This window comes from Crotalus tigris, unplaced genomic scaffold (assembly GCF_016545835.1).
Source record: "Crotalus tigris isolate CLP2741 ecotype Arizona unplaced genomic scaffold, ASM1654583v1 scf7180000023830.6690815, whole genome shotgun sequence".
Taxonomy (NCBI): domain Eukaryota; kingdom Metazoa; phylum Chordata; class Lepidosauria; order Squamata; family Viperidae; genus Crotalus; species Crotalus tigris.
This window is the reverse complement of record NW_024100214.1, coordinates 3,946,113-3,964,876: the sequence shown is the minus strand read 5'-3', so window position 1 is coordinate 3,964,876 and position 18,764 is coordinate 3,946,113. Positions and strand designations below refer to the sequence as shown.

Here is an 18,764-nt window from a genome sequence, read left to right as displayed (position 1 = left end):
ACCTCACTTCCTCCATTATCTAACTCAGCGGCTCCCAACCTTTTCTATATCCTGCACCCCTAGAATGCTTCTAATATATTCTCGCACCCCTTACAAAAGTTTGAAATAATGACAACGAATTATGTATATACACCATAATTTTGAAAACCCAAGTTTTCACACTCCCTGGAATATCGTTTTGTACCCCCAGGGGGTGGGAGCACCGCTGGTTGGGAACCCCTGGTCTAACTTCAGTAATAGCCAACACGTAAAATAACATTTAAAAGCTTAGTGATCTCTATTGTCTTGGTTTTTAATTTTCTATTTAATTCTTTTAATTTTAATTGTTTTACAGTATCTTTTTAGTTTTTATCATATTGTAAGCTGCCCACACTTGCCGCATTAGTGAGATAGGCCGCATAAAAATTTAATAAATAAATAAAGCAGTAAGGAGTAATAACATGTTTGAACAAATGAAAATGGGTAAGTTAAGATCCTAATAAACATGCAATGCACAAGGAAGGAAATTGTTGTGGTGAATTCAGAAGACAGGACAGGTTATGTAGGTTGTTTCAGGTTCTCTTAAAATACAAGGCTCAGTAAATTACCTTTGAGCAGTTATGCTCATTTAAAGCAAGTAAAGTGCACGTTTACTTTCACAGCTGTGCAGCCGTGTGGGATGCGTGTTGAAAATCATTTTTGGAAAAAAGTGGCTGACTGTTGCCACAGTCAAAAGGAAAATAAGCAAGAGGATAACCCTTAGTTTTTGGTGTGCATTTGAAGGTGAGAAAAAATAGGTTTCCACACCAGTTCTCAGGCATAAATAACACTCATCTTGTTGTGTCTGAAGGGGCTGGCTGAAGTATCCAGGTCCCTTCAGACTACTTCAACCAGTGACAACAAAAACAGCCTAAAACAGCTTGAGAAGATGACATATTCAGAGGAAAATTTCTTCAGGATATCAGAATGTAAAATATGTAGTGGTTATATTAGAAGCCAGATATTCACCAATCAAGGGCAAAAATGAAGTGTCAGCAGGCTTATCTGATGGTGCTTCTGATCTTTGGTAAAAGCTTGCAGTGAATAAATTTTTGTCTCCTTTTTAAATCAGAACCTTCTTCATATGGGTATTTTTAGTCCTTAAAAATGTGCTGAGCTACCATGTTTGGTTTTAATCTATCTCTCTATTACTAGTATACTTTAAAGAAAAAAGGAAGGCATGGTTCATATGAGGAAAAGGACTTCAAGGTATAAGTGTAATTAACTTTAAGAAAATTTTAACAGGTAAAATGTTTTTTTTTTTACTATTGTGGGGAAAATAAATTGAAATGAGAAATCTAAAAACAGGATCTGTGACAAGGTGATCTAGATGATTAATTAGAAAAGAAGCTTAATGAGGTAGAGGATATTTGTAGATATTTAATTATCTTCTAAAATTTTCAAGAAATGTACTAATTTAAGGTTGATAAAAGAGAATATTATTGGAAGAAGAGAAAATCAAGCAAAGCTACTATGTGGAATATGGAGCTATAGAAACTAACTGTTATTGATTATTTGTAAATACAAACCCAGACAAAACACTGTTTATCAAATATTGATGGTGATATATATATGTAAAAAAACAATAAAACATTTTTTTTAAAAAGAAAAGAAAAAAGGAAGGCTACTTAAGTACACACGGGTACAATTTATAACTCTGCCATCAACTTGAGGGTCCACCCTGAAATCTCTTACATCATTGACAGAGGCAAATGGGGTGACCTGGTGAATTGTGATATAATAATAGGACCTCAGGGATATCAAGTAGTTGATTGGCAAATCACTAATTTCAGTCAGTGGGGCCTGGAGGAGTAAGTGTTAAGGTAAATTTTCACAAATCACTTAAAATGTGTATTGATGTATGTTATTAGAAAAATCTGCAAAACAGAGATAATTAACAGTAGGGTTTTTATAATGTAAACCATTTTTTTCTAGAGGTTAAAAACAAAAATTATATATATATTTATTTCTAGGCTACAACTGCACTTGGAAAGAAAGCTCAGTGAGTTCAATAAGACTGCCAGTGACTGTTTTGTAAACAATAACTCTTAAATAATATTTGGCAATTTTTAAAATGTTAATTAAAAAATTCCATTTGCAATGAAATCACGCTGCAAATTTAGGCAATCACTGGATCACTGTGCTATATTAGGCAACCTTTTAAATGTTTACAGTTAAATATAATAAATTCTGTTGAGTAACCAGCCAGCATGTGAGCTTCTTTGAACTCTTTTCATTGGAGTAAACAAGGCTGATTTCCTCGCAAGTCCTTGGAGGCACCCTTTGACATCACTTGGCTTTGTAAAGGTGAATAACTGACATTGTGCATAGCAATGGTGCGGATCCCTTTCCTCTTTCAGGAAGAAATTCATCCCTTTCTATTGCTATTGTTTTCTCTTCCAGAAAGCAGCTCCCATTAACTGCTAGCTTTACAGTATGACCTCTGCATGAGTCAATTGATGTGTAGCTTCCTGGGTTCTAACATGGCGGCAGCTCCAAAAAGCATATGGAGCTGAATCACCTGTTGGTACCACATGGAGTGTGTTGTTTATAAGTATGGGGAAAGTTTAGGAGATGTTGGCACCATGTGGTCTGTGTAGTTGCAGGAAAAGCCATTGCCACCATTTTTTTCTGAACTTACAAAACTAGCTAAGCTGCTTGGTAATGAGTACATAGTTAATGTTTTGCTTTATAAATGGGATTGATGGATGTTCAAATCAGTGGGCTTGATGAAGGAAACATTATTTGCCTGAGATGTCAGTGGTGATGGGAAAATTGACTAAGAAAAAGTGTTCTGAACAAGAGTGAGCAAGAAAATGTATGGCTAAGAAACAAGTAGAAATGCTGACAAACAGGCTTCTAATTGTCTTCAGTGGTGCTTTATGCCTGCGTGGGGCCTTAGGCAAAATAAAATTTAAGGTCCCCCCCCATATTAATTTCATCTAATAATGCATCACAAATAATATTTAAACAATTTACAACAAATGATTGTCTAGCTTTCAATTGCAAACTTTGTTAATACCTTTACAAACAATGCTATTTATCATAAAAATATATGCCTTCCATGATTAAAGAAGACGCAAATCACAATAAATCACACAGAAATACAATTATATCATTTTATATGCATAGATATTTAATATTTGATATGTATGTGCACAATATGGTTTTGTGTTTAAGCTCCCCTTTTTTTAATTCACAAAATGGTATGGTCTGATCTCATGTGCAAATGAGTCTTCTATTGGTCATCAGGTCATTAAAAATTCAAATAATAACTGTGGAACAAGGAGGGAGGCAGAGTTGTCACATGTAGCAGAGGCCATGCTAACCCAAGGTTCCAGAGGTTGCTTTTGGAAATCGCCACTGATTTGAGAAAGGATATGTGAAAAAGGGAATTGGTTTTCATAAAATGTAATTTTGGGGCCCCTCTTTTGGTGGGTGGCTTAAGCTAATATTGTATTTGTCTATGGTACAATTTCCCACTGATTGTCTTGCTTCAATGTGTAAATATTCCAGATATTTTGTGAAGCAAGCACAATGTTGTTTTTCTGCTGCTTTTTTAAATAAAAGTAGAATATTTGGGAAACATTTGGCACAGATTTTAAAAGATGACAAAGAACAACAGTTTGCTTTTTGGTAAGTGGATGTTTTATGGCTGGTGGCCTGTCTAAAAAAATGGACATACATCTCAGGCCAGCTGTTTTTTTTTGTTCTGAATGAAAAAAGGGATATTACCCTTTATTCTGTATTTCTTTACTCTTTGTAGTCTGGTCCAATTGCCATGAGGGTAAGAAAAATTCTACCAATCTCAGTAAAGCTCAGTAAGACAGGTGAATCTTCTGTTTCTCATGAAAACAACAGTGGCTCTAAGTAGCAGAAATGTATCTTAGGCTTCCAAGCGGTCTTCAGAATGGGAATCTCAATCCTATGTAGAAAATGTTCTTCAAGGAATGATTGTGCTCAACTAACGAGTTTCAGTGCCTTTTCTGAAACATGCCCCCCTCCCCCCTATGTTTCCTCTTCATTAGCAAAGAAACCATCTTGTGTATTTTTATCAATCTTCCCTCCAAATTTTATCCCTTTCTCCTCCCAAGCTTTCAGTTATCTAATCTTTCGGTTTAATGGTTTATTAGTGTCAACTGAAGATTTTTATATGTAGATGTTTATACTTTTCACTGTACATTTAGTTGTTTATACTTAGCCCCACCAAAACTTTACTGAGGAAAAAAAGGTTTCCTCTTTTTTTTTTTTTTTGGAGAAAACACAGTTCAGTTATTCAATCTTTTCTAATAGAACTGAAAGGACGGATTAAAAGTGCCAGCATTTTAATTATTTCTGTGACTACAATTAATAGGTGAGACAGCCTCTTCTTTAATAGTTGAAATAATTCAGTGTCTCTCTGCAGAATCCTGCGCTTGCATTAAACCAAAGTTTTGATTCATGGACAGATTTATGCAGCCTGTATTAATGCAACTAAGTAGTACAGGTTCTAAAAGGGAAATGTTACTTTCTTCTTCATTATGTAGGAAAATCGGGGAAAACTACAAAAATAATAAAAATCCAAAGGAATCTGAGAGACTTTTTCCAAACCAACCTATTTTATTAAAAGGCATAAGCTTATGAAAGCTACCTTAAACTAATATAGCCTTCTTCCTACAATTTGTTCAATAAGAAATCATAAAGCCTCCTTCAGGGGTTGTCTGAACTTTTGGCAATTTCATGGACACATTTATGCTGATGTAAGAAGATTTCATATTTGCAGAATTTCTCTTGTTTACTTTCTTGTTTCTTTCAATACAAGGTTCTCCTTGACGGACGACCATAATTGAGCCCAAAATTTCTGTTGTTAAGTAAGACATTTCTGAAGTGAATTTTGCCCCATTTTACGATATTTCTTGCCACAGTTGTTAAGTGAATCACAGCAGTTGATAACTTAGTCATGCGGCTGTTAAGTGAATCTGGCTTCCTCATTGACTTTACTTGTCAGAAGGTTGCAAAAGGTGATCACATGACCCTGGGACGGTGCAATGTTCATAAGTATGAACCAGTCGCTAAGCATCTGAATTTTGATCATATGATCGTGGGGATGCTGCAAAGTTTGTAACTGTGGAAAACGGTCATAAGTCGCTTTTTTCAATGATGTTGTAACTTTGAACGGTCACTAAGTGGACTGTTGTAAGTCAAGGACAACCTGTACTGACTTTTTACTTCCATTATGCAAGATCGCTTCCTGCTTTCACTAAAGCTCCCAACCAGTTAATATGGTTTTAGTAGGTAAATGGAAAGGATGCCTTTAGGGAATTTTCCAGTGACTGAAATAGAAGGGGTTTGATAATTGTGATGAAACGCAGTAGCAAAGGCGCATCCTTCAAAGTCAATGGTTGTGTCAGCCACCTGGCTCCTTTTTTTCATTCTCCATGGGGAAATCATGAACTGTACTGCCATGCAGTGACAAACTAGAAAAAATGGGGCACCAAGGGGACAAAATGGATTATTTCTGGTTGAGCCAATTGCATCCCACAATTGGAAATAGAAATAATAGAATTATTTCTAGGAAAGGGAGGGGCTCCTACCTGAACACCCTCCAGAGTTTCAAGCGGCTCTCTGATGCAATCCATCTCTCCCTAATAGGAGCTCTAATGGTGAATGTCTTTCAGCGTAGATTTATTCCCTTCCCTTCAGCTAAGTGATGGGGCTAATGTCAAGCCCATATCACATGGTTTAACAGCAAGGATTCTTCCTCTGAGGTCCATAATGGCACTAAAGTGTAAGCTGGAGGTCTGTTCAAGCACCGAATGCTAAATGCTTTTCTGTTAAATGCCATCATTTTCTTTATCTGAGCAGGATCCGTCCATTAGTTGAAGTCAGTCATATCTCTGTAGACAAGCATCTGGAAATGTGTCTTTCTTTTACACTTTCATATTGCAGTATATGTAGCAAGCTAGCCCCTTATTGATAACAGTTGAGATGGATGAATAGAAAAATAAAAAGAATAATAAAAATATTTTTTAAAAAAAAATCTGAGGTCCTGAAATAATGAATACTCATGAAAAATAAACAGTTGATATGGTAGCTCAGCTTTCTAATGGACTTTTTAGCTTAAATTATTGTTCAACTGATACATTAATTAATTTTCTTCTAGGCCGGCTAATTGACCACCTAGGTTTTTCTGTGGTTAAAAAGCCAAGGAAATTGCTATGTAGATAGCAGCTGATATAAGCTCAGCTCTTTTGCAGATGAATACATTGATTTTACATAACCTTTTGTGGGTCATAATAATAATGGTCATCATACTTTGCATTATTTCTTTGTTTTTTTAGAAGTAGGAGGTAGCAATGTCTTAAAGTATTTTTTCCAATGGATCATGCATATTTATTGCAATATTCCTAACATTTTAAAAATTACACCAATAGTTAATTTACTTTTGTAAGTATTAAAATTGTTCCTGGCTGAAATACGTTGTTGGTTTTTTTGGGTGGTGCTAATAAGGTGTAAATGGTTTAAAAACACTAGCCCAACATTTTAAAACAGATGATTGATCACTGCAGTCTTATGAATTATTTAAAAAGGACTACGGAATTCTTTCATCGATATAACCATGTTATCTAAGAGTTGTACATGCTGTGGTCCAAGATAAATTGCAGAGTGCACCAGAGTAAGAAAGATGTTCTAGTCTAGTGCCTAAAATGTAACCTAAAAGGGAATTTGTGTGTGCGTCACTGACCATAGCATAGAGTATTATATCATATAATTTATCACTCCTAGTAAATTATGAATGATAACCTCAACTGTATTATCTCTCCCAAGCACTAAATGGAGAGTCCTGCATCCTTCTATATAGCTGCAAGGTAAAATGTCTGCTGAAATAATGATTTGTATCCTTCCAAATGGTTATGTGGGAGCTGCTAAAATAGTCTCGGTTATATCAGTTTATAATTTATATTTGATGAATTAGCCAGTGTATGCATATCTATCTTCAGCAGCATCTCCACATATCTGATGTCAGGAATGATAATATTCTAAAATTAGCAGGGGAACATTAAGGAACAACAAAGATCAGTTTCATTGAGAAATAGCTTACATGGTCATTTAAGAATATGAATTAACTTGCTAACAAAGCCTTATGGGCTATACATCTATTTTTAGAATTCAAATTGTTTGAACTGATTTTGTGATAATATAGATGTGTGTGTGTGTGCGTGCGCGTGCGCGCTAAGCCAAGAAAAGGGATGCTCTTTTTGTCTAAAGCAACATCCATCCACAAAGTGGCTAAACGTTTTAAAATAAAATAAATTTATGAAAGGTTCCTTGGCTCTGGGTCAGGGGGCTGGCTTTTCACTTCCTATCAAATGATCAGATGATTTTATTTTCAGTGTTCATCGCCATTTTTAAATAACTTGCTTTGTGGTCATTCCCACTCCATTTTCACTCCCAGTTCTCTGTTCATTTAAAGCTATGCCTGCATGTAATTTTCTCTGTTTTGATTAAGAACGAATAAGGTACTGGTGGTATAGCAGAATTGGTGTTTTGTCAAGCTAAGGTAAATTTTATTAAGAGATTGTATGCTTTTATATATTGCAAGGGTCTCTTATTAGAAGACAATGGTAGCTAATTCCAAGGTGCTGATTACAGTATTTACTGCTACAATTTGGCTTCAAGAAGCAACTGGGTAAATAAGTTCATGTTTAATGCTTAACTTTGCAACTACCACATGATTTCTGTTTTCCATAGTCTCAGAATTGCATTTGCCTCCCCCTCCCCATATCTCCTCATACTGCTGCCTATGTGTAGACTAGTACCCCTTTCAGTTGGCCAATGAGAAATGCAAAAAGTGATGTTCCATCTGGTGCTTTTGTTTCTGCACACTAGCCACTGTATGTGGAAGCGGGGAAGAAAATAGCCAATAGAAACAACAGAAAGGGGAAGGATAGCAAAGGCACATAATAGCTAGACTCAAGGAGACTAGACTCGAGAAATCCCAGGAGTGGAGCAAGGAGAGAATGATCCGATGCTATCTACCCTACATTTTTGAAGGAAACTCAACATTAATATCTTCACAATATTTCCTCTGGGGGATCAGCTAAGTTAGAAGTCAACTGGCTCAGCCAAGATGATTTTCAGATGTCACATAAGATCATGGCAGTGGTGGGATTCAGCCGGTTCACACCAGTTTGGCTGAACCGGTAGCTAATTTTTTGTTGCCCAGGCCCAAAATGGACTTCTGGAAGTGGCATCCACACAGAGAACTGGTTGTTCACGAATGTGAATCCCACCACTGGATCATGGAGATCTAGGAGTGGTACTGATCTCAGATCAATTCAGATCTTATATATGTAGGCCATGAAATGAAATATTTTAATCTTTGAAATGATACCATTCTTCCCCTCAAATCTTTAAGTACTGTCCTATTATAACTGCTGACTTTTTTTGTGTTTACAGGCTCCTTGAACTGAAGTCTGGAGAATCACATGCCTATCTCATGCTTACAGTGAAACCATGGCAACCAATGATAAAGTAGCTATCTTAACTGATGATGAAGAAGAGCAGAAGAGTAAATATGTGCTTGCTGACCCTTTCAGTGAGATTCCTAAGGAGCAAGACCTCCAAACTCAGAGTGATACTCCTTCAACTGAGACCACTACTATTCCAGATGAAGAGCTTGATTGGCTTGAAAGACACTGCGTGAAAGTGAATAATGATCTCTTGATCTCAAAAGTTTTTTATTTTTTCTTTTATGCTGCTTATGGTTCCCTGTACCCATTGCTTCCTGTGTACTACAAACAACTAGGCATGACTCCCAGCCAGAGCGGACTCCTGGTAGGGATTAGATACTTCATTGAATTTTGCAGCGCTCCGTTTTGGGGAGTGGTAGCAGATCGCTTTAAAAAGGGGAAAGTTGTTCTTCTCTTCTCCCTATTATGCTGGGTGCTGTTTAACGTGGGGATTGGATTTGTTAAGCCAGCAACCTTAAGGTGTGTAATAAAGAAACCTATCCCCGTTCTCCCTACCAATGCCAGTCACCTTACAGCAGCATCCCCGCAAAATATCTCCATTTCTTCCGTCATGCCCACTCTGGGAAGTACGATAACAAAAGGTCAAGGGAAAAGAGATTTGCTGACTTACAACTTGCCAACTCTGAGCTCAGCTTTGCCCACGAATTCAAAAACTACCTTTTCTCCAACTATTCAAAATGGAGCTAGGAAGCGTGCTTTAAAAGAAGAAGAGGGTGCAACTGTTGCCAATGCACCAAAAGGTATTGTTACTACAGGTCTGTTGGGAAACACCAACCACACCACCGCATCACCTGCAGTCACTACAAAAACAGCCCCTCCTGCCCATTTTACTCTTGTATATGATCATCAGGAGGTTGAAGCGATCTTCTTGCTCATCCTCCTTGTTGTGATTGTGGGAGAGTTTTTCAGTGCCTCCTCAGTCACTATAGTGGACACCGTGACACTGCAGTATCTTGGCAAACACCGGGACCGTTATGGGCTACAGCGAATGTGGGGGTCTCTGGGCTGGGGACTGGCCATGCTGTCAGTAGGCATTGGCATTGACTCTACCCGTATTGATGTGCTCATTGAAGGCCAAGGCTGTAAGTCTCCAGACTACAAGAACTACAGGATTGTTTTCATAGTCTTTGGAGTCTTGATGACACTCTCTTTGATTGTGGCCACCCAGTTCAGGTTCCGGTACAATCACTACAAGCAAGAGGAAAACCAAAGCACTGAGCCAGAGGATTCCGGCGTGGACAGAAATTCCTCCACAGATTCCTCCCATGACACTCAGAGTGATACAAGCCAGTCCCAGTCTTTCAATTTTTGGCACTTGATTAAGCTGCTCTGCACTATCCAGTATGGCTCAGTGTTGTTTGTGGCATGGTTTATGGGTTTTGGATATGGCTTTGTGTTCACCTTCCTTTATTGGCACCTGGAAGATCTGAACGGCACCACCACACTTTTTGGAGTTTGCTCTGTTTTAAGTCACATCTCTGAACTGACGGCATATTTCTTCAGCCACAAGCTGATTGAGCTGATTGGTCACATCAGGTAAGCCAAAGCTATAAGTATGCTAGAACCACAATAGACAATACTGTGTTGAGAATCCAGATGGTTCTTTTTGCAATTTGCACATTTTTATATATTAAGATACATAAAAATTCTGCTTAGTGACAGATACTGAACAAGTACAGAACAAAGAGCTACCTTTCCATGTCCTGTTCATGTGAGCTAAACAATTATTTCTTACAATAAGTCATGGATCTGCAAAATTAGCTCTTCCAGGAAGTGTAAATCTATAGAGCCATCCTTTATAAATCACTTTCAGTCATTCAAAACAATTTGAAATATTTTTTTCTAGCTGTCAATTTTTAATTCTCAAAATATTTGATTCTTTTGTGTCTCAGATGAGAATGAGATATGGAAAGATTATCTTACTTAACGCTGCTGTACCTAGTAAGTTAATGGAAGAGTACTAGGTGAACTCTTGCTATATAAGAAATAGCCAAATGCTGAAATTTACCACTGGGCCATCTCAACCAATTTCCCCCCATCCATATCTGGAAATGCAGTTGTTAAGTGAGGCATCATGAGACTGTACTGTACATGGTTTTATGTTATTTTTCCAGCGATCATTAAGCGGAACGTCACATGTTTGCTATTTGTGACTTTCCTTGCCTGCTTGCCCCATTGATGTTGCTTTTCAGAAGCCAGTTGGTTGATCACAAATGGGCATCATGTGATTTCGGGAAGCTGCAACTGTTGAAAATATATGCCAGCTGCCAAGCACCTGAATCATCACGTAGAGAACCAACCTAGAACTAAGGAGAAATTTCTGGCAGTGAGAACAATTAATCAGTGGCCCAGTTTGCCTTCAGAAGCTGTGGGTGCTCCATCACTGGAGGTTTTTAAGAAGAGACTGGACAGCCATTTGTCTGGAATGGTATAGGCCAGGGCTGGCTCAGGAATTCTGGGAGTTGAAGTCCACGAGTCGTAAAAGAGCCAAGGTTGCCTACCCTTGGTATAGGCTCAAACAGGAGGTTTGGCTAGAAGACCTCCGAGGTCCCTTCCAGCTCTGTTATTCTGACTTCAGTATCTTACCTGTTAAGGTTCAAGTAAAATATGACTTTTTAAATAAGTGCAGTATCTATCATTTCAGGAATGACTTGTTTTATTAGATGTATATTCTACCTTCATTTTGTGTACATCGAAGGCAGTGTACATAATGTCCTTCCTCCTGTTTTCCTCACTATAACAACAACTGATGATGCTGATCCAGCCATTCAGGCAGTGATTTAGTAGTTTTCCAGAAGTGAACCCCCTGAACTGAACATAGTCAGCAGTGTTCCAGTTGGAATAGGCTTCTTTGAGGAGCTGGATCAGGTCCAATACCACAAACTGCTTCAAATAAAAATTGAACTATTTCTTTTTTTTTTTCATTTCTCTCCTATCTTAATAACATTTAGTCTTGGTAAGTCTTAATGATAACTGTAAATATGTATGTTTGAAAGCACTTTTTAAAAAAATCTGAAAATAAGAGAGGTTGTGAAGGGGACTGTTATTGGATGGCATAATCTGAATGCTACGGGAGAAAGTTTTTCAAAATAGGGTCATTTGAGCCTGGTCATTTGAGAACTCTAGATTGATTTGTTCAATGATCCGTTGGTTTGTTTACTTGTCATTACTTTCATCTTTTTTCATTTAATTTTACTCCCAATTTTTCACTGTGCTCTTTGACTTATAGCACTGATTCTTGCAAATCCTTTCCATCAGAGTAGTGTCATCATCATAGCATACATTTTTGATGTTTTTCTTCCATTTTTAAAACTATCTTCATCTTCTTCCAATCTAGTTTCCTTTAATATATATTCAGCCATATGAATTGAATAAATAAGGGAAGAGCATACAACAGCCAGCCCCAACCTTTCTCTCTTGGAAGACTGGTGGGGGGCAGGAGAGGGGATAGTTCTATGTGAATGGCAAGTGTTGCACATGAGTGTGCACAATTCCATTCATGTAAGCGGTGAGCGTGCACAAATGGATATTTGTGTACCAGTAGTGGGCTGGGATCCAGGAGTTGGGGACCCCTGGTATACAATCTTATTACATGCCTTTGCCAACTTGGACCCAGTCTGTTTCACCATGTTCTATCTGTGCTGTGGTTTCTTGACTTGTATACTTGTTTCTCATGAGGACAATGGGATGTTTTCGGATTCCCATTTTTGTTATCACCTTTCACATCTTGATATGATTGACACAAAGGCCTTTCTGTAATCAGTGAAACACATATTGTATTTTTTTGGCTTTTGTCAATTATCCAGTATGCATCTGCAATAATGTCTTATGTTCCTGAGTCTTTTCTAAAACCTGAACATATGGCATCTCTTTTTCCATGTAGCTTTAGTGTAGCTAATGTGTTGTTGGATTGTCCATTGTTTTGCTAGAATGTGAAATTGTATAGCTGTATAATAGTTTGCAGATTCTATTAAATCTCTCTTTTTTATTGGAATGTAGGGTGACCTCTTCCAATCGGTTGGCCATCATTATTCCCTAGTTCTACTGTCTTAGTTTGGTTAGAACCTTGACTGATTTGTCTTCTGTTACGCCATATTTCAGTAGATATTCCATCAGTTCCTGTAGCCTTTCAACTTAGTAATGACCAGAGTGTTGATCTAACTTCATCTTCTAGTACTAGAGGTTCTTATAAGTAAGGAAATATCTTCTAAGGCAGGGGTCTTCAGACTTGGCCCTTTTATGACTTGTGGACTTGAAATCCACAAGTCATAAAAGGGCCAGGTTTGAAGACCCCTGTTCTAAGGTATCTTGAATGTTGATATTTTTACTATACAGTGTTTCAGTATACCCTTTCATCTTTCTTTGATCTCCTTTGAAGTAGTTAATGACTATCCATTAGTGTCCTTTAGCTCCAATTCAAGACTGGAACCTCCTAAGAAATCTTTTGAAAGAACGTCCTTGTTTTTCCACATCTGCTTCTTCAGTGTCTTTCCAGAGTTGTAAGATTGCTTCTTCTCTCTTCTAACAGCTTTCTGAATCTCTGTGAAGTTCTTTTCTGATTTTTTTTTTTTTTTTTGTCCTTGGCTTTGGCTTCTCTTCTCAGCAATTTCCATGGTTTGTTCTAACATCCATTTTGCTTTCTTCTCCTCGTTTTTGATAGTCACTTTTTACATTCATCCTTCCTCTGAACCAATGAGGTTCAGGACTTCATGGTGATTCATGCTGTTCTTGAAAATGATGGGTATATGTTCAAGATCATATTGTGGAAACCACCTCCTCCTTCTCCTTCTCTACTACCACCATCACCATCACCATGCACAGGAGCAGTTTGTGATCTACGGTCAATACCTGGCCATGTCTTTGATGCTATAATTGAGCTTTTCCAGATCCTTTTAACAATAAAGCACAGTGGCCAGGAGGAGGAGGAGTTTAAAAAAAGTCTTGAAAACAACAATTAAAGATAATGATAAAATATCAAAGTATACGGCAAAGCAAGGTAGGAAAGCCTAGAGTTATACCAAACTGAATGTGGTTGCTAAATTGTGAGTTATATGGAATTAGCCAGAGGAACTTATATGGAAGTGTGAATTGTGAGAAAGGCAGCGAGGAGAAGAAGATGCAGGAGAGAAGAAGGAAACCTTCTGATGCCTTGAATGAGAGAGGCAGGGAGCTGGTGAAAAGAGCCTTCCTTGGCGTGTGAGGAGAGGACACTCCTGCCTCCAGTTTCCCCAAATTGGGAAAGCCCAGGGGGAAATTGGAAGAAGTCAAGTATGGTTTCCACTCCTATAGCCTTCCAGAAGCTAATGTAAAAATCATTGTGAAAAAAGTCCTGATTGGTGGGAATGGTCAGAACCAGACGTTGGATATGTAATTGTTTAATATAAGTTAGTAAGATGATGATGTTCTGTTTTTTTGTATTTATTGCTGCACTTGCTGCTCGCTGTTGCCTTTGTACATTGCCTAGAATCTTTTAAGATTAAGATAGGGTAAAAATAAATAATAGCCAAGTATTCCTACATTGAGAAATCATAAACACTAATATAATCAATATGCATATGCGTGAAAGCCGGTTAGATGACTTTGGGCCAGTTACTCTCTCTCAGCCTAACCTCCTCACAAGGTTGTTGCTGTGGGAAAAATAAGAGGAAGAAGGTGTATTGGATAAGTTCACCGCCTTGAATTATTTGTAAACATAATAAAGGCGGGATACCAATAAATAGATAAATAGGCATGAAATGGAGGGGGGAAAGGGGAGGAAGATAAGATAGTTATGCATATGCCGGTTACTAATGAGACAAATTACAATAAGCAAATAAACAAAAACTCATTATGTTTATTGAGATCTTCTGAGATGGCCTGAAACCTTTTGATGTGTATTTGAGTTCAGCAGTTTCTTGCTTTATTGTGCTGGTAATTTGTGTTTTTGTTTGTTTGTTTGTTCCAGAACAGCTCTTTCAGACCTATAATGGAGTGTCCTGGGAGGTTAAAATGCTTGATATTGCTTTGTCCTTATTTTGGGTCCTAATATCAAATTTGTGTCTATTACCCTGACCTGTTTGTCATCAAATGATGATATATATCATATTGGATGAAAAGCATGTGGAAATAATCTTATGCTTGAAGTTGTTGGGGCCTGATATTGTGTTGTTAATGTAAAGGCAGGGGCAAAGTAAACATCTGGTTTAATTGCCGGGTCTTTCTCACATTAACATCTGTTGTTTGTGAGAATCTGCTTCAGGTTGGGTAGTTATCTGTTTGCAAGTATGAGTTTGCCGCCCAGTGCTTGAGAAAGTGTAGTGGATTGCAGATTATTAATAATGGGTTTGAACAGTTTGCGCTGTGAACCGTAGGTGACAACGTATGCCATTCTATTGTTCTGTCTTTGTGATCTGTCTTTTATTAGGTGCTTCCTAGGAAACGATTTTTGTCTGTTGATTTGACTGTTGATCTCGTTGGGTGGATAGTCTCCTAAATGCATGGTTTAAAGTCGGAATTGCCGGTCTGCTCTTTTCCAAAGTAGCTGCAGTCATATAGACAAGCTTCCCCTCTTCCTCTCAGGCCTTCTTCCTTTCTCTCAGAACTGTAGTTACAGGCATTCAAGTGGGTGGGGAGGCTGGGCCTTCTCCCCATTTCACCACACCCAGGAGGCAAAGGCCTTTTTCCTGGCACTCCGCTTAATGACTGGCGCAGTTGCTTAACAACTGCAACTCAGAGAACCAGGATTGTGATCATTAAGTGAAGCGATCAGGTAGCATCTTGTTTAATGGCCCCCTCGCTCCATGACCAAGATTCCAGACCCGGTTGTGGTTATAAGCGGAAGACTATCTATATCCAGTTTTGGCAAACTAAATACTTATAATTATGAACATATTTCAGAATTCAGATGTTCAAAAAGACATTAAATATATCAGTGAATCCATATGGGCTCTGTTAATATTGAAATGTATTTGTTTCCAATATTATGCATTTAGAAAGATAGCTTATTCTGCTAAAGGCACGACATATTTACAATAAATATCCTCTTTTTGCCAGTTACATATTTTTATTATCATTATTTACATTGTATAGTTTCACATTAAGTATAAGCCAGGAAATATTTTTGGTAATTAGTTGAATATTCTTACCATTGTGTTTATACATGGCACTCGAGACTCAATAAATACAGCATATGATTTATACTTATTCATTTTTTTGAAATAAAGTACCCCACTGGTTTCTCTGCAGTAGTGCTCAGAATGAACAACAGGAAAGCTAACGTTTCAATGCCAATAAATATTTAAAGCAATCCATGTATAGATAAATACCTCTAATATAGGAGTGTCAAACTCAATTTCATTGAGGGCTGCATAAGCATTGCGGTTGCCCTGGGGGGGGCAGGGGTGTGTGGCCAGGATGTGTGTGGCTTACTGGGTGGGCATGGCCAGCTCTACATTGTTTGCATCAAGGGGGCCTGTGGGGGCTTGGGCAGAGGGGGAACAGATCTGAAGGTCTCTGGCAGAAGGGGGTGGGACCAGAGCAAGTGCCAAGGCATGGTCCTCAGAGGAACCTCACTGTTCCTCTCAGGCCATGCGGGGGGGGGGAGGCTGGATGGTGGTGCCACCACAAAATTGTACATTAGCTCCCGGCCGGCCTGGGCCAAGGCAGAGGGGGCCGTTCCCTCACTGTTTCCAGGATGGCTTCGCGGGCCACATGAAACCACTTCACGGGCCGCATCCGGCCCCCGGGACTTGAGTTTGACATGTCTGCTCTAATAACATACTTACATGCCATGAAAGAATACATGATACAATGCTTTAAAAGAAATGTGCAACTGCTGTGCATAACATTTTCACTGAAAACAGAGTGAATGGTAAGTGGGATTCTGCAACAAAATGTTGCAAGGTATCATTTTTTCACTCTCCTTGCTGCACCACCCTACTTGTCCATTCTCCTCATCAACAAACAATGCTCTTCAGTATCTGATTATTGTGTGTGTGTGTGTGTGTGTGTATGTGTGCGTGCATGCACGCACTCGTCTGTGCACACAGAGATCTTTGAGTCAGTTTTTGTCTCCTGGTGACTGACTGAACTACCTTCGTCAGTTTCTTGACAAAATTTTAGAAGAATTGGCTCCTTTCTTGGGCTGAGAGAAAGTGACTGAAAGTCTCCAGGCTGGCTTTGTGCCTTTGCGCAAGACTAGAACTCATAGCCTCCCAGTTTCTAGCCACTACTATCTCTGCATTTTAAGAGTGCTTGTGAACAACTTGGTGTCCAGTCCTGCATATTTTTTAAAAAATCTTCATCTTTTGTGAAGCTGGAGTAGATCAGGTTGAAAACAGTGCAGATAATTTGTTGATAAAAATATTAAAACATGTCAAAAGTAATCAGCGATCTCTCCTCTCATTTACTTGCAGAGTTCTGTACATCGGTCTTGCCTGCAATACAGCTCGTTATATTTATATCTCCTATCTAGAAAATGCTTGGACTGTTCTGCCTATGGAAGTCCTTCAAGGTAAGGAAATTGGGTGCTTCTGTGTCTGAACTCTACGTTCCAGGTTCTTAGTTGTAATGTCTGCTGAGTCATAACTAAGCATAAATCTCTTGGGCTTCAGCTTTTGTCAGGAACTAATCAAAAGGGATTGTTCTCTTTTTCTACAGTTGGTGGACAAAAAGGTGAATGACAGGAAGTGGTTTTTACAGTAGACGGACATAATATTCTGCTATGTGAACTAAGCCAACAACACACCCTTTCACCAAACAAGGGATTCCTGATGAAACTTGCAGCAGATAAGGCTTAGTTGCTTGTAGGGCTATACCGAGAAGGCATTAGTTTCTTAATCTGTTAATATCCTATTGCCTGTAATTGAAAGGAAAAAAACTGTTTTTTAAAACCAACTACACATTCAGGCAGAACCAGTTTTGGTCTGTTTTGGTTAATATTAGTCATTTTCGGTCATGGGGGTGAAAGTTAAAGACCAAATAGCTGGTAATGGACTTGGGGAGAGGGAAGAGGTGGAGATTCTGAGATTTAGGGAAGACTTGTTGAGATCTGGCCTGCGCCCTATGAATGAATGCACCTGATTGGAAGGGAGGCAGTAGAAATAGAAACTTTCAAATCCAAGAGAAAAATGTTGTAAACTGGGGGAAAAAAAAATCAAGTCCACCAAATAAATAAATAAATAAAAATAAATTGACCCATCCAGTAGAAGGTTAGAATAGCTGTGCTCCTAATTTTCATCCATGAAACTTAAACTACCTTTAGTCTTTTCCCTCACTTAGGTTAACATTCTAACTCTGAATAGAATTTTTTTTATTTATTTACTATTAGATTTGTATTCTGACTTCGTTTGTACAACTCAAGGCAGCCTATCTCTTGTTCCCATCTCCCATTTTTCTCCATAGCATTGACCCTATGAGGTGGATTGCTGTGATGGAGCTGCAAAAGGGAAGTGTTGTGGTGGAGTACAGTGAAGTAGTAGTTTCCCAGGAAGGAGGGAGCACATTCCAAAGGGGAGGGGGGAATGGGGAGACAAGGGGCAACACAGCCTAGAGCTGGATCACAGAAGGAAGCAGAGATTTAGAGTAGCCACTCCCTAGAAACTCCCAGGTTATATTTGTTCGTGTTAGAATAGTATAGGTGTAATCTGACAAGATTCTATCTGCTTTGAACAAATAAAGAACTCTGAACTTTTGCTGAATTGTTCTGTGTTGTTCTTGGGCTGGGCCTGACTTTTGGACTGAGAGTGAGAGCGACTAGCCCAAAAATCACACCTTTAATGGCTAAAGGAAGACTAGAACTCAAGTCTCTCAGCTTCCACTCTAGCACCTTAACTCTTACATAAAACTGGTTCTCCAATATTCATCACATTATTTGTAGCACTCTTTAATATTTGTAGTATTAGCAAGTATGGCTGAAAGAATGAAGACTGCAGTAACTCTGGACATTCAGCAATGTTGCTTGGAATTTGAGCTTGTTACTTTTTGAAATTTGTTTTTTGCTATCTTCTAACTTGGGAAATCATTTATTTTGTTTTTACAGAATAAGAAAACTTTCTAGATTCGTTGCAAAGTGTATGTTATTAAAAGTTATATTAAGTACTCTTAACAAAAGTATGGAAGCTTTATTTAATTTAAATGTGAGTCTTTACAGGCAAGTTAACTGACCAGCCAAATTTATTTTCAGGGCTTTTTCTAAAATAAAAATATATCTTGCTGAGTTCGTGCATCTGTAATTTAAAGACGAAAGGCACAGCC

The 18,764-nt window shown here is 38.3% G+C and overlaps 1 protein-coding gene across 6 annotated transcripts in view; it reads left to right on the top strand.

Annotated features, from left to right (window-relative positions):
* MFSD6 (major facilitator superfamily domain containing 6) overlaps positions 1 to 18,764 on the top strand; it is a 46,877-nt gene that overhangs the window by 18,757 nt on the left and 9,356 nt on the right. For all 6 annotated transcript variants that reach the window (XR_005554057.1, XM_039322080.1, XM_039322084.1 and 3 more), the window contains exons 2-3: positions 8,458 to 10,067; positions 16,925 to 17,022. Coding sequence is in view for 5 of the 6 variants with exons in the window: in XM_039322080.1 (XP_039178014.1) it covers positions 8,515 to 10,067; positions 16,925 to 17,022 (1,651 nt within the window). In the remaining variant the exon portion in view is untranslated. The remainder of the gene's footprint in view (positions 1 to 8,457; positions 10,068 to 16,924; positions 17,023 to 18,764) is intronic.